Raw genomic sequence first — 16,611 nt, 5'->3', positions numbered from 1 at the left:
TACATGGATCCCAGGGCGCATGGGTGGCTCAGTTGGTACAGAGTCCAACTCCTGACTTCAGCGTAGGTCATGATCTTACAGTCTGTGAGATCGAGCCCAACAGGGCTCTGCACTGTCAGAGCCTGGTATTCTCTCTTTCCCTCTCTGCCTCTCCCCTGAGCACACGGTCTCTTTTCCTCTCTCTCAAAATAAATAAATAAACAACTTTAAAAAGTTTCTTCCGAGGCGCCTGGGTGGTTCAGTTGGTTGAGTGTCCAACTTTGCCTCAGGTCATGATCTCATGGTTCATGAGTTCGAGACCCACATCAGGCTCGCTGCTGTCAGCATGGAGCCTGCTTCAGATTCTCTTCCCCCTTTCTCTCTGCCCCTCCCCTGCTCGTGTTCTCTCTCTCTCTCTCTTTCTCTCTTTCTTTCTCTTTCTCAAAATTAAACATTAAAAAAAAAGTTTCTTCTCTGGGGCACCTGCGTGGCCCAGTCAGTGAAGTGTCTAACTTCTACTCAAGTTATGATCTCGCAGTTCTTGAATTCAAGCCTCACGTTGGGCGTGATGCTGTCAGCACAGAACCTGCTTAGGATCCTCTGTCCCCCTCTCTCTGTCTCTCCCCTGCTTGTACTCTCTCAAAAATAAATAAAACATTAAAAAAATAAAATTCTTCTTAAAATAAAATAAATAATCCTGAGGCCCATCCTTCTCAGGTTCTGCTTTAACTCATCTGAGGGGGAGAGCATGAAAATTGTTAAAAGCTCCTTGGTGACTCTGAAGGGCACCCAGGGGTGAGAACCCTAGCCCAGGGCCCGCATAAAGAAGGCATGCTCCTCCACCCAGCATTCAAGGCTCCTTGTGATCTGACCCCCTTGGTCCTTCTTGCTTCATCTCCCAAAATTAACAGCCACCTTGGTGCCTGGTGTTTGTTTGCTCGTTCACTAAGATATTCATCTAACAAACATTTACCGAGCTGGTCCTGTGCGCCAGGCGCCATGCCAGGATGGGGATTTAGTGGACAGTAAGTCAGACCTGCTCCTCCCTTCCAGTTCAACAGTCACACTAAGCCGTGGGGGACATAAACGGGAGCAGCCAGCATTAAGCCAAATGACCTCACCTTGCCTAGGGGGTGGGGAGGGCATCCCTGAGGACGCTCTGCCTGAGTTGAGTTCTGGGATGGAAGGGCTAGGCTGAGGGCAGGACAATAGCAGGAAAGACATGCCCACAGACAGGACAGTACCTGCAATGGCCAGGGTGGCTGGAGCTTGGAGGGAGAGGTGGGCAGGGCATGGAGGCCTGCACAAGACAGGGGTTCTGCCCAGAACACACTGCTGTAACTGGGAGTGAGGCTGCTTAGGAGAGGGGTCCTGTCTTATTAACCTGGAAGTCTTCAGAGCCTGCCTCGGAGAAAACATGCTAAGTGTTCACTGAGCACTGTCTGAATAGATGAGTCCAGGATATAAAGGGCCTGAGGCCAATCCTTTTGTGGTCCCATAAACATTGTTCCTACTGAGTGAACCCTTCCAGGCCACACAGTCATGTATGAAATATACTGAGTCCCTGTCACATCCCTGGGAGGTGGGTACTGTTGTTAGGGCCGTTTTACACATGGCAGCTTTAGGGCCACACTGGGAGTGACACCTTGGGACTGACAGCCAATCAGCTTAGCTCCAGGACTCATATTTGTCCTGGCCATGGCAGAAGGATGGTTAGCCCCTCTGGGGGATTAGGGGACTTGTCTAAGGCCATGGAGCTGGGACCTAAGTGAATGTTGAGTCCTAGCCCAGGCTGGGGCGTCACGTGCCTCCCCAAAGTCTGTGCTGTGCAGTTTGCTCAGGTAAGCGGGAGCCCTGGGGAAGCCCCTTCAAGTGGAAAGAGCTCATGGGCCAACTTGTGGACCCCGGGGTGAGTAATCCACCACTCTGGATCTTGAAATCAACACCTTTAAGTGGGGACCCCCCCACGCAGCCTCCCTTGCAGAGCTGTTCAAGGGACAGAATGTGCCTGGGGATGAGAGAAGACACTAGGAATACAGGACTCCTGCGAAGGGGCTTATGATACCCACTCTTTCATCTTTCCTTTATGTAATACAATAGCCTCTGCCAATCAGCCCTAGACCCAAAGTCCCACCTGTTCCCAGCTAAGAATCTGGGGCTAAGAGGAAACACCAAGGTAATCTTGAAGCCTGGCTCCATGCCAGATAGCAGTCCCCACTGGATTTGGAGCACAGGGATCCTTTGCCTGACACCAGAGTCAGAGGCCTCCCAGGCACCCAGGAGACACCTCTGGCGCTGATTTCCCCTCCGCCCCCACTCCCAGCCCCTTGCGACCTCAGCCATGCCTGGCCTGCTGAGCAGCCTGGCCACCCTCTCTCACCCAAGCCTCTGAGCCTCAGCTTCCTCATCTGAAATGAGAGTCTGAGAGATCTGAAAATAATGTGCCAAGGCCCCACCTCAAACCTGCCTCTGAGGATGGGGTCAGGTGACCAGCGGTTTTTTATTCAAGGTCTCCAGGTGATCCTAACTTGAAGGGTGGAGATCTGCCTTAGAGGATTACTGATAAAGCAAATGACAAACCACAAATGGTACCTGGCATGCAGCAGGCACTCCATAAATGCTCACTCCCTTCTTGTAAATTTTGAGTCTCAGACCAGGAAACCTTGTCTCCACTTCTCCCTTCTCAACTGCTGAGACTCATCTCCTTCCTTCTGCTCTGGGAATCCTGCTCCCCAAATAATGAAGCATCAGCCCTGCCCCAGCTCATTCTAGAAGCTCCTGGCCCACCTCCACCCCACTGCCAAGCTCCCTGTCTGTTCTGATGACAGTAGAGCAGCAGCAGCAGCAGCAGCAGCTTCCCTGAAGTGAGCACGTCGAAGGTGCCAGGCCCTGTGCTAGGTGCTTATGGCCTGAGCTCATTTGCTTTGGTAGCACCTGCTCTAAGAAGCCTTTCCCGGAAAAGCCCTGGCTCCGGCAGCCGATTATTCATCCAGTCAGCCAGTCATTCAACAGCTATTTACTGCACCCCACGCAGCAGACAGTCATCATTGTCAACTGTAGGTCTGGTCATGTCAGCCACTGCCTGGTGCCCTTCAAAGGCTGCCCTCCACCTTTGCCCTAGGGACAAACCACCCTTCCTACTGTGGCCTCCACAGGCCGGCACAATCTGGTCCCTGCCCTGTCACCAGCCTCAGTCCCTACCACCCTCCTCTCCCCCTGTGTTTAGCCATATCCCCTCTCCTCTGCACCAAGAGCACCTGGTGCTTTGCTCTTGGCCACCTGCTTCTGCATGCCCTCTGCCCAAAATGGTGTGGTTTTGTGGCTGGCTTTTCCCTATCTTTCCAGCCGTTGGCTCAAACATCACCTCCTTGAAACAGCCTCCTTCCTGGCCACAGTATCCCCAGAGGCTGGCAGACTGGAGCCCTCAGTCAAGATTACTGGGGGAAGGAGCTCACATTCCAGACTGCCCCTTGGAGGGCCCATCTGCCCCTAGGGGCCCAACCTCCTCTCTTTTGCCATTCAAAGAGCCAACCTAGGCTGTGGAGACTGTCACTGGCACACGGTACTTCCTTGTCTGACAACCGGAAAGATCTGAGAGCTGGCCTCCATTGGCCCAGCTGCCCGGTCAGTTGCCACTCACCTCGAAACATGTCATACCAGACCTTCTTGGCCTTGAGGTGCTGTAGCCCATTCAGGTGCTTCTTGCGGTTGTGGAGGTTGTCCTGGAAGGAGCGGTTGCAGTAGTCACAGAAGTAATGCTTCCCCATGGCCACCTCCGCCAGATACTGCCTGGGAAGCCACAAAGCACTCAGTCAGGAGTATGGAGGAAACGCCACACACTAAGGCCCAAAGTGCACCACACCAAACCAGCACTCCCTGAGGGCCAGTGTGAGGAAGGCTCTATACACACAAACCCTCATTTTCAACCCCAGGACAGCCCATGAGGAACCACACAGGCCAATCATTACTGTAATGATTACTGATTACGGGTTGAGAAGGCCTCATTTCAGAGGGATCTTTTAAGAAATCTGATGCCCAGGCCAGGGACAGTGGAACCTCAGCGAGGGGAGAGGGGGAGACCCAGGCATCAGGCACGTTTGTAAAACTCCCCAGGGAGTTCTCATATGCAGCTGCGTGGGAGAACCACACCTTATACCCTCTGGCCACTGCCCCTGCCCCTACTCCACTCTGACTTCCTCTCTCCCCTCTCCTCCAATCTGGCCACATCAGCCTCATCTCTGCTCCTCCCCTCCCACACTCCAGGCACTCCGCCACCTCTCGCATTTGCACCTGCTGGTCCCTCTGCCTGGATGCTCTTCCTCAGATTCCTTCCTTGCTCACTTGATTTCTTCAACCTTCACTCTAATACTGTCTTCTCAGTAATCTCCTGTAACAGCTTTATTTAAAATTGCAGAACACTCTACTTAGCTTTCCCCATTCCCTGCTTCATTTTTATCACCTTTGAAGTAATAAGTTACTTGTTATGTTTATTATCTTTTTCTCCCAACAGAAATATAAATCCAGGCGGGCAGGGATATCTTTGTTTTGTTCACTGCTGAGCCCCAGTACCCAAAGTGGTGCACAGTACAGAGTAGGCAACCAATAGTTGAGGAATAAGTGGATTAATTCCCATATTCCTTATCGGACAACTGAGGTTCAGAGAAAGGAAGTGATCTGTCCAAGGTCACACAGCTGGTAAGCAGAAGGTGAAGCCAAGTGCCCTAAAATCCCACTGCTGGGTATCCTCACTTCCACAGCCAGCTCAAAGCTTACAGAAGCCAGAGAGCTCAGGCAGAAATGCAAACAGCTTCCCAAGAGATTAGCTAAACTCTCAGAGGGCAGGTCAATCAGAGAGGGACATGAGAATGTTTCAGCCTTAAGACCGAAGACCCCTCAGCCATAGTGACCACAGCTGCCACACCTGACCCGGGAGACCCACAGCCATAGGCAGGAGGCAAATCTATGAGTGTCAGGGCCAGCCCTTGGCCCTGGTCCCCCAGTTTGCTGCCGAAAGACCAGAGGATGAATGGGTCCACTCTGGGCTGTCAAGTGGGATCACAAAGGCTGAGCCCAGACCAGCCCCTTGCCCTTCAGGTCCTGTAGTCAGATTTCTCATTTCCCAGAGCAGGTTCCTGAGTGCCAGAGGAAGAAGGAGAGTGACTTCCCCAAGCAGCCCAGAGCCAACTCCCAGGACTTGGCAAATTAAAGATACAGCTGGGACCTGACCACAGGGCAGATGGATTGGGGGCATGTATCTTGGGAAGAAGAGAAGAGGGAGAGAGACAGAGACAAACAAGCCCCTGGACTGTCCAGGCAGCCAGGTGGGTCGATGGAGAAGGCTGTTCCTGCGGCTGACAGGGACAGCAGCCATTAAGTCAAGGGCTGTAATGGGATCAGGAACAGACAGTCATTCAAAATGAAAACGTATAAAACCTCTCTTCTCCAATTACGGCTGAGAAACCGCATCCCAGACACACGGACTTGATATATTAAATTTGGCAGCTCTAATACACCCCGTCTTGCCAATAAACTTATAGGAATTGGATTGAAATTGTAAGAGATGAACGTTTAACGGCCGAGTGCTTAACCAAGCCATTCACGAAGCTTGAAGCTCTGAGGAGCTGTTGGCTCTGGAGAGTAATGGGGTGGGGAGGTGTCCCTCCGGGAAACTGAGATGGAACGGTGGCTCTGCGGCAGACTTAGCTGGACAAAATCACGCAGGGCACTGAGAAGCCAGTCGTGTGACCTTGGACCTCTCTAGGCCTCTACTTTCACTGCAGGAATGTGAGGCAGGGGTCTGACAGGTTAGCTGATTGCTTGGGAGCAGGACACAGACGTTTGCTAATGCAAATGAATTGTTAATAAAAGAGTAATAGAAATACAAATGACACTAATAATGTCCAGCACTGAGCAGTGCTCAATAAAAGTTACCTACTATTTGATTTATTGAGCACCTACCACGGGCTGGCACTAGGCTGAAAGCTTTATAATGCATCATCTCATTTAGTGCACAGGACAAACTGTAAGGTAGGACCCATTACACTTTTTCAGATGATGGCACTGAGGCTCCAAGAAGTGAAGTGACCTAGCCAAGGTCACAATACTGGAAAGCAGCCAAGCTGGGTTTATTTATTTTTTAAAGTTTATTTATTTATTTTGAGAGACAGGCACACAAGTGAGGGAGGGGCAGAGAGAGAATCCCAAACAGGCTCTACACTGTCAGCGGAGCCCGACACGGGGCTCGAACTCACGAAACCATGAGATCATGACCTGAGCTAAAACCAAGAGTCGGACGCTTAATCAGCTGAGCCACCCAGTAACCCCAAGCTGGGTTTAGAATCCAAGTAGGATGGATCTAGAGCCCACACTCCTAATCACTTAGAAAAGTCTCCTCCCCATAAAATCATACTACTGACAGCTCTCCTTTATTAATCATCCACTGTATCCCTGGGACCATATGGCCCCTTCAAAGTCTAAATGGTATGTATTATAATCGCATTTGTGAAAGAGACGATTGAGGCTCAGAGAGGTGCTGTGGGGTGTCCCAGGTCACACTTCCGGGAAAGGCAGAACCAGTCTCACAGTGCCCGTACTTGCACCTGCTAGGAAAGCCTCCCTGAAGTCTAATGATGAGCCCCTCAGGAGTGGACTGTTTCTACGGGTATGTGTGTGTGTGTTCACATTTCCCCTTCTCTCCCACATGCACAAATCATGGAGGAGAGCCACAGAGGCAGTGCTGTCCACCCATGCCTTCCTTCCCCTGCCCACCCTGCATCTGGCACAGAGGAAGTGCTTGGCTGTCCAGCACGGGTCAGTGGATCCTGCACTCTAGTCCCAGCTCTGCTAGGTGACAGAATTCACAGAATTAGAAAGCAGTGGCACCTGGATTTAAACCTGGATGTCTTGAGACATCTAGACACCTAGAGGCAGACCAGCTCCAGGGGAGCCAGTGCTTCCCACCTACCTAACAAGCCTGTCCCCACAGAGGCAGAGGCCCTGTTCCTGGGCAGGAGCTGGGCTTCAGCAAGGTGACCTTGCCCAGGCATCAGCCAGGTGTGAACTTCTGGAGCTCCTGACCCAACTGCGTCCCTCTTTAGTACCTTGGAACGCCTCGAAAAGGTGCAGGCACAGAATCCTCTAAACAGATACAGTGCCCTGCCAGAGCGTGTTTGGCAACTTGGCAAACAGAGCGTATTTCACTCCGACTCACCCCTCAGCCAGGTGTCCTTGCACAAGGCACAGCCTGCACCACCACATTTGGCAGCCCCGAGTGGGAGGTCAGGGAAGGGGGGTGGAGACAGCTGGACACCTCTGATGGCGCCCAGACACCAGCATGGGGTGCTGACTAAGCTGGCCCTCTCCGCCGTGATTCATCCTCATCCTCTGAGGCTGCCGCACTCGGCAGCATGAGAGCAGAGCCCTGCCTGCAGTACAAAACCATCCAGCTCTACCCCACAGGCTGTGCCACCGGCCCACTCTCAGGGACCAGGTCCATGTTTGCAACAGCATCTGCTGGCTCCCGGGGGCTTCACCAGGTGACAAGATGGCTCCTCATGGCCAAGGGGCAGCAGGCAAGGCTAGTGGGACAGCCTACAGGTGTGGGTTTGAATCCCAGCTCTGCCACTGATCAGCTAGGCGACCTCGAGAAAGTTACTTCATCTTCCTGCATATATCCTCAGCTATAAAATAGGGACCCCACTGCTACACTGGATTGACCAAGGCAGGAGCATATAAGGATGCCTACCATATAGTTAGTGCTCAAAGAATGGAGGCTGTGACTGCTGGTACTATGACCACCCAGGCGGCTCACTCCCTTGCTCTCCTGGTGAGCCTACCTTGACCACCAGATCGAAAACTGCAGCCAAAGTGGCAGCCGCAGGTACTTCCGCCCCCCTTACAACTTGCTGTTTTCCGCAGCTCGTCTCCCCTCACATGCTGACTTACTGTCACGTGTGCCTGCCTCCCCACTAGAATACAGGCTCCCTGAGGGCAGAGAGTTCGGTCTGTCCTGCTGCACCCCAGCACCCAGAACAGGGCCTCGCACACACAATTGCTTGCAGAATGAGCCAAGGAGCAGCCTGCAGAATCCGAGGCCTATCACCCTCTGTTCACCTACAGTTCCCAGACCCTCTTCTCCTCAAGTTTGGATCTAGGGACCAGGATGAGGAGGGATACAGAAAAAGGACACATTAGGTCCCCAAAACAGATCTCTCGCTGCCACCACTGCCCTCCCCGCAGGACTTCTGTCTCCAACAGAGAGCCCTGCTCTGCTGACTTAAAGCACACCTGGCCATCCTGTGGTGCCTGACTTCAGTCTTCTGGGCTCAAGGAAAAGATTACCTACTAGTGGAGACACTGTGGGCAGAGCGAAGAAAAGAGAATGGGGGTGGGATGGGGTGAGGGAAGATAGCATCACATTCCTGCATGCTAGGCACTTGGCTTTCATTCTCTTATTTCATGCTCAACAGATGACATCAAGGTGTCCATTTCACAGATGAGGACACACATTCAGAAATACTCCCAATTTGCTCTGAGCCAAGACTGGGAGAGACACTGATAACAATTTCTCATCAACCTGAGTCCTACGGGAGGGCCAGCGGCGCTGAGGACCCCCACACACCCTCTTGGGGAGACCTCACCATGACGCCGTGAAGCCATGTGCTGACACCCCACAGCCAAGGCGTGGAGAGCCAGAGCCAGCAATCCCCCTGGGGTCTGGTGGAGCCCCGAACCCTCTCTCTTCCCAGCCCACTGCTCTGCTGTGAGGCTGTCATGGGGCAGACATTTGTGCTTCATTGATATTCTTGGTTTCTTTCATTGTGTGTGTCTCAGGTACAGAGCTGTCTTTGGCACAAGGCTAAAATAAGCCAACAGCTCGGCCGTAGCCAAGGGCTGGGATGCGCACTGTAATAATTATCTAGGACTTGTGCTCACCACATGCTGCCCTCAAGCTCACCTGTCATTTCTTCTAATTATGGCACCGCCAGACCCCAGGTAAACAATAAACAGCAGCCAGAGGACAGCTTTATCGCACGCCCACTAGGAGCACAGCAATGTCCCAGTGCCACATATGCCTGCCGTCTGGAGTCGATGGCATCAGAGCTGCCTGTGGGGGTGGTCCACAGACTACCCACTCAGAACCCAACTCCAACAGAAGTGCCAGGGAGATCCAGATGTCTTCCCTGATAGGAGCCCCATTATGTTAGGGGTCTTTCTCAGACCCCTCAGTGCTTAGTAGCAACCATACACCTCTCTTATCCTGACCTCGTTTATGTGTTCCACCCCCTGGGGTAAGGTGCATAAATCATCATACCTCCGGCACTATATGGCAGTGGTGGCCCCACCCACAACAATTTCTAACTTGGCAGGTCTGGGCCAGGACCAGGATCTAAGGCAGCTCTGATGTGTAGTCCACAGACCATGCTCAGAGAAATGCTGGTCTAAGGTAGATGATGGACTGAAGAACAGAGAGGGCGAGAGCTTGCCCAAAGTCACACAGACTATCCGTGCCAATCCTTACTCTAATCATTCAACTACTCACTCTGGGCCTCATCCGGTTGACAGGAGTAATAATATGATTCTATAAGATTACTATGAGGATTAAATCATGGTTACTAGGCGCTTAGTGCCTGGCATGTCAATGGTGCTCAATACACATTTGTAGATGTGGCAGCCAGCCTCGGTGGCCCCCATCTCCTGGGGTTTGCACTTTGTGTTGTTCACTCCCAATCTTATCAGGATTGGTCTGTGTCACTAAGAGAATAGACAAGATGGTATTTACTTCCAAAATCAGGTGTAAGACAATATGCCTTCCATCCTGGTGCCTCTTTCTCTGATCACTTACTCTGGGGGAAGCCAGCTGCCATATTGTGAACAACCCCCCCGCGGAGGCCCATGTAGTAAGGAACTAAGACCTTCTGCTGACAGCCATGTGAGTAAGCTTAGAAGTGGATCCTCCAGCCCAGTCAAGCCTTCAGATGAGTGCAGATAGCTTGACTGCCACTTAGTGGGAGCTCTGAGCCAGAACTACCCAGCTAAACCAGTCCCAAATTCTTTCTTTTTAAAATATGATTCCTTTTTTTTTTTTTTAAGTAAGCTATATACCCCCAGTGTGGGCTTGAACTCACAACCCTGAGATCAAGAGTCACTTGCTCCTCCGAGTGAGTCAGCCAGCTGCACCTGCACTCCCAAATTCTTTTATTTAATAACTTTTTTTAAAGTTTATTCATTTATTCATTCTGAAGGAGAGACAGCACGTGCAGGGGGAGGGGCAGAGAAAGAGAGAAGAGAGAGAGAATCCCAACAAGTTGTGCTGTTAGTGCAGAGCTCGATGTGGGGCTCAAACCCATGAACTGCGAGACCATGACCTGAGCTGAAATCAAGAGTCAGATGCTTAACTGACTGAGCCACCCAGGCGCCCCCCAAATTCTTGACCCTGAGAAACTAACTGTATGAGATATTTATTGTGTTAGGTTGCTAAGTTTTGGGGTAATCTGTTATGCAGCAATAGCTAACTAATACAGTGAAATAAACAAATGAAAAAACTAAATTACTTTAAAATATGTGAAGACCACAGGCATAAAGTGCCCCATGTCCCAAAATATCCTGAGTGGAGTCAAAGGAGCCAATCTCCTGACACAGGCATAATCCTCGAGTTCTCTGGTTCCCTTTTCTTCCATTTATTCACTAACCAAACATTTCTTCTCTGCCAGACTGAGGTTCACATCTCACAACACAGAGTCCCTGCTCTCACAAGACAGTGTACTGAGTACATGCTGGGATGGCCAACAGATGTGCCCCTAGTAACAGCAGTAGGTAAGAAGCTGTGTGCCAGAGGGCACCAAGGAGGGCACCTACATCCAACAGGTAATTCCTCCAAGCAAATGATCAGAGATGATCTCAAAGATCTAGGTACCAAAATGGCCACTGCAGTGTAGTTTGCCCTAAAAGTGAAATCTAAATGTCCAACAGTAAGAACAGCTGACAGTTCATTGCTTACTATGCGCATGTATGCTGCTCAGTTTCCCCGATAGGGAAACTGGGGGTTCAATGACATGATGCACAAAGCCTGTTATCCTCATCTTACCCTAAAAACAAAACAAAACAAAACAAAAAATGGACAGAGGGATCCCATAGCTGGCAACCATCAAGAGTAGGGTATGAGCCACATCTGCTCAATGCACTACCACACAGCCATTAAAAATCAAGTCAGAGGAAAAAAAACCAAGTCAAAGGAGACTATTCCCTCGCATGGACAAATGTTCACTCCATATAGCTAAATAAAAAATCGCTCATTATCACAACAGTTTGTCCAATATGATACCATTTTTTTTACCTCTTACCCCAACACACACACACACACACACACACACACTAGAGCAGACACAAAATATTTATTGTGGTTATATCTGGATAAAAGGATTATGTGCAGAATTTTTTTTCCTGCTTTGTGTTTTTCTATTTTTCTAAGTTTCTACATTTAGTGTGTACTGTTAAATTTTCTCAAAAAATTCCGTTTGAGTGTCCAACTCTTGATTTAGGCTAAGGTCATGCATGATCTCATGGTTCGTGAGATGGAGTCCTGCATCAGGCAGGCTCTGTGCTAAGAGCAGGGGGTCTGCTTGGGATTCCTGGCCTCCCTCTCTCTCTCTCTCTCAAAAATAAATAAATAAGCATTAAAAAAAAAAAAAGAGGGGCGCCTGGGTGGCGCAGTCGGTTAAGCGTCCGACTTCAGCAAGGTCACAATCTCGCGGTCCGTGAGTTCGAGCCCCGCGTCAGGCTCTGGGCTGATGGCTCGGAGCCTGGAGCCTGTTTCCGATTCTGTGTCTCCCTCTCTCTCTGCCCCTCCCCCGTTCATGCTCTGTCTCTCTCTGTCCCAAAAATAAATAAACGTTGAAAAAAAAAAAAAAGATCTACAGTAGATCTTACCCTCAGTCCCTGGCTGAAGGCTGAAGGCATTCTGATTCCAAGCAAACCTGGCCCAGCACAGGCTGGTTAAACCAGAATCTGGGCTCCAGGGAGCTGTAGGCTGGAGACACAGTTTCTCATCAGATAGTTACAGGTCCCAGGAGGCCAGAGCTTCCAAATAGGAAAGGTAAAAATAGTATGAATGAGGCTTCTGAACCAGAAATGCAGACTCAGAACTGCCTCTGCCTCCCTCTTCTTCTGCCCCCAGGCTGGTCCTGTCACCACCATCACTGCTGCCCAAGTCCGTTCTCAGCTCCTAGTACCTGATCCAGCCTCTTCAGTTCACCCCACCCTGGGCAGCATCAGATCAACCCTCTTAAAAGGACTCCTGCTCAAGATTTTCCATGGCTCCTGGTGCGGAGCTTAATACAAATGAAGTCTCCTCTGTCAGATCTCCAGGATTTCAGACTCAGCAGATCTGGAGAGGGGCCCAGAAATCTGCATTTTATTTTTTTAATTAAAAAAATTTTTTTTTACATTTATTTATTTTTTGAGAGACATAGAGAGACAGAGCACAAGTTGGGGAGGGGCAGAGAGAGAGGAGACACAAAATCCGAAGCAGGCTCCAGTCTCTGAGCTGTCAGCACAGAGCCTGACGTGGGGCTTGAACTCACAAACCGTGAGATCATAGCCTGGGCCAAAGTCGGACGCTTAACTGACTGAGCCACCCAGGCACCCCCAGAAATCTGCATTTTAATCAGCGAGTCTAGTACCCCCTAAGAAACAAAGCCTAGAAGGGGAGCACCTGGGTGGCTCAGTCGGTTGAGCATTTGATGACTCCTGATTTCAGCTCAGGTCATGATGTCAAAGTTCCTAAGATTGAGCCCCGCATTGGGATCCATGCTGACAGTGCGGAGCCTGCTTCGGATTTCTCTCTCTGCCCCCACCTCCCCCACCCCCTTCCCCCCTTATGTGCATATGTGCTCTCTCTCTCTCACTCTCTCTTTCTCTCTCTCAAAACAAACAAACAAAACTTAAAGAAAAAAAAGAAACAAAGCCTGGGGGAACAAGCTTCTCCAGCTCATCGACCTCTCTATTCCCTGCATTCCAAAGGCAGCCTCTGCTGGCGACAGTCACTCTGAGTAGACACAATCCCTGGATTCTTGTCCCAGTCAGAAATCGGTCTGATTATAAAAATAACCTCAGCTCACTAAAATGGTAAACCCAACATGATTGGAATGCTAAACACAATTCATCAGGATAGATAAAGCTGTTTTCTTACTAGCTAAGTATCCTGTCACGCTCCAGGTAAGTTTAGAATTTAAAATAGAGGTAGTAAAATAAATCAAACTCACTGTATAAAATAAATAAATAAAAATAAATAAATAAATTTATAAATAAATAAATATAAAATAATAAATAAATAAATAATAAAATAAATAAATAAAATAAATCAAACTCACTGTTCCTGACCTAGGCTTAGTAATAATCAGTGTATACTTGGTATTTAAAAGTATCTATAACATTGGGGCGCCTGGGTGGCTTAGACCATTAAGCATTTGGACTCTTGATTTCAGCTTGGGTCATGATCTCACAGTTCATGGGTTCGAGCCCTGCATCAGGCTCTGCACTGACAGTCCAGAGCCTGCTTGGGATCCTCTCTTTCCTTCTCTCTCTGCCCGTCCCCTGCTCGCTTGTTCTCTCTCTCTCAAAATAAATAAAATAAACACTACAAAAAATTTTTTTAATAAAAAAAGTAAAAATATCTATAACATTGAAAAGAGCTAGACATGTTGAGTATATGACAGAAAAACATTGCAATTCCAACTTAACATACAGAAGTCAAGAATTGAGAAATATACTGGGGCACCTGGCCAGCTCAGTCATTGCAGTCATTGGCAGTGTGGAGTCTGCTTGGGATTCTCTCTCACTCCTCTCTCTCTCTCTATCTCTCTCTCTCTCTCTCTCTCTCTCTCTCTGTTGCCTCCCTGACTTGTGTGTGTGTGTGTGTGTCTGTCTCTCTCCCTCAAAAATAAATAAATAAAACTTAAAAAAATAAAGAAGTTAAAATATATAGTTAGGTAAGTGATATTAGATTTCTGATTTCAAATTGAGAGGTTAGCAATGGTTGGAAACACTGGCTGTATATTAGAATCAGCTGGAGTGCTGTGAAAGCTTACTAAGGGTGCCCCCCATATGTTAATTTCTTGTCGGACATGGCACCTGAATTTTTTTTTTTTAGCTTCCCAGACTGAGAACCAGTGACATAAAAGAATCTAAGTCTGTTAAAAGTATTGGACTGTTTATAAGAACTTGAAATTCATTATGTTTGTAAGCTTAATTTATTAGATTTTCTGGTAATGTTTTGGAAATTCTTGGGAAATTATACTTGTTAGGCTATATATCTGAAGTACTTAAAGAGGAAATCAAACATATTAAATTTACAAGTGAAATAAATGTGTAAGGGAATGTAATTAAGCTGTTAAAAGGGCTATTTGAAGGAATTTAAGGAATTCAGTTCAACTTGAGTTCAAACATCAAAGGAAAAGTGAAGGTCATTTTTCTTATTTTTCTATAGTTATGTATAAAATAATTTCTAAGTTGAAGTAAATGGCTTAAAGAAAATTAAGTATTTCAAAACTGTTGCTCCAAAATGAGAATTAACTAAAAAGACAATAAAATAAAATTAAAGTAAATTAAATTAAAACAAGCCACACCTTAACTCCCTGTTGTCTTTCCTACCCATTCCACTTAAAATAATCCTTCCATCCCCTGAACTTCCCACCAGCCAGATTTGTTGTTAGCAAGACATAAGTACTCTTTCCTAGAAGCTTCACAACTTTCCACCCCAAGGAGCAACCAGGATGCTTTTCAAATAGAAAATAACCCTAATTAAGGTTAATTCATCATGCTATGGAGCTTTTCACGTTTTTCTTCCCAATACCCAGTGAGGCATTCCTGTTACTTTTCCAAGTCAGAGGCAGACCCAGGCCTCTAATCCCTGGTTTTCAGTACCTCTGCTGATGCTGATGCTTAGGCCTCTCCTTTGAACTCAGATCCAAATCCCCTTTGGCCTCCTGGCATCTCCACTAAGGGGCAGCTCAAACCAAACATGGCCAAAGAGAATTTAAGGTCATCCTTGTGGATTTTAAGTTGTTGAGATCAAAATTTAAGAGATGTCATTCTCCATTCCTCTTTCCTGCAGCCCCTACATGCATCTGAAAGCTTGTTCTGTCTGTCCTACCTCCCAAAATACATCCCAGATCTGATCATTACTCTAATCCATATCCCAAATTACCATCCTGTCCCAATGAAAGGGCGGGCCTACGCCAGCCGACTCCATCTTGTTCTGTGTCCTTCACCTTGACCACACCTCCTCCCCTTGAGTAACCCCCCCTCACCTGCCTAACAGGACTCGGACCCTTCCCCAGGACCCTTCCCCAGCCAATTGGCTGAGGCCATAGCCATTACCTCACCAACTGCCCTCAGGCCCCAATAAAACCTTTGTCCTTTTGAAACTCGCCCTCTTTCCCTGGTATCTCACCGCTGCGTCGGTGCAGGTAGGGGATTGAGCTCGAGCTAGCTCGAATAAAGGCTCTTTGCTTTTGCATCGGACTCGGCTCCCTAGTGGTCTTTGGGGATCATGAATTCTGGGCATAACACCAACTGACCCAACCCAGTAACTTCCCCTCTTCTATGTGCTCTCCAAAGAGCAGCCAGAATGATGACATTAAAATGTAAATTGGATCAAGTCACATCCCAGCTTAAAACCCTTCAGTGGCTTCCTAGAGCAATTAGAAAGAGAAATAAGACTACTTACTATGGGTTAGAAGGACACATATGAGCTGACCCAAGCCCACCTCTTCACAGTCCGCCCTACTGCTTTCCCTCAAGTACTCCAGGACTGCTGCAGCCTCAAGTCCTTCGCACCAACCTTTTCCTGTTTGATGGGACTTCTATTCATTCAGGTCCCTGGTTAAGTGTCACCCTAGGCACCCTGGTTAAAATAGTACCACCAGACTCTCCTCAATCAACCTGTCTTTTGCTTTTTAAAGTATTACTTGTTTGTGGTTACCGCACCTCCCCATCTGTCCACACACAAGCCCTCCAGGAGAGCAGGGACTTATTCACCCGTTAAGTCCCCGGCACATGGCCTAGGGCAGCGCTCACAAAACATCAGTCGAAGGGCACTCCAAAGCCCCTGCTATTTCTATTCCCAAGAAGTAATAAGTGGTCTCCATACCTCCCCTTTCCAGGCCAGGGTTCTACCGGGCTTGAGGGGAACAGGAAGCATATGCAGAACCGCCCCTTCCCCGGAGGCCGGGTAAAGGAATCCAAGCCCCAGGACCCAACTTTTGCCAAGGACTCCAACTGTAGGCCTAGACACGGGGCTAACAAAGGTGACAGACTGAGATGAGCCAGGTACCTGGGCAGCGAAGCCCTCTGGCCCTTTTATTCACTCCCCATTCCGTTAAGTGGTGCGGCCCACTGCGGAGGGCAGGGACTTAGAAAGAAGAGCCCACGTCCTCCCGTGGGGTAAAGAAGACTTAAGACTCGCCCCTCGACGTACTGCCAAAGAGGGTACCTGGCTCCGCAGGGCCCGACGGCTCCGAGCTCCTCCTCCTCCTGTGACTTCGAGTCTCGAACTGCTTGCTGGGATTCGTAGTCCTTCCTTGAGTACCAGCCTGCCCTTCCCAGAAACCTTTGGAATCATAGCTGAGACAC

General features: G+C 48.9%; 1 protein-coding gene across 3 annotated transcripts in view; it reads right to left on the bottom strand.

Annotated features, from left to right (window-relative positions):
* Positions 1 to 16,611, bottom strand: part of ZMAT5 (zinc finger matrin-type 5) — a 27,526-nt gene extending 10,915 nt beyond the window's left edge. Inside the window, exons 1-2 of one of the 3 annotated variants that reach the window (XM_025933418.2) lie at positions 16,472 to 16,611; positions 3,620 to 3,768 (exon numbers count right to left, since the gene is read on the bottom strand). In XM_025933418.2, coding sequence (XP_025789203.1) covers positions 3,620 to 3,746 — 127 coding nt within the window. In that variant the 5' untranslated portion in view covers positions 3,747 to 3,768; positions 16,472 to 16,611. The other 2 variants (XM_086682116.1, XM_086682117.1) reach the window with 2 other exon arrangements.

Source organism: Puma concolor, chromosome D3 (assembly GCF_028749965.1).
Source record: "Puma concolor isolate L17-30 chromosome D3, mPumCon1.1.hap2, whole genome shotgun sequence".
NCBI classification, from domain to species: Eukaryota; Metazoa; Chordata; class Mammalia; order Carnivora; family Felidae; genus Puma; species Puma concolor.
Note: the sequence above shows the minus strand (reverse complement) of the source record. Positions and strands in the feature narration are given on the sequence as shown.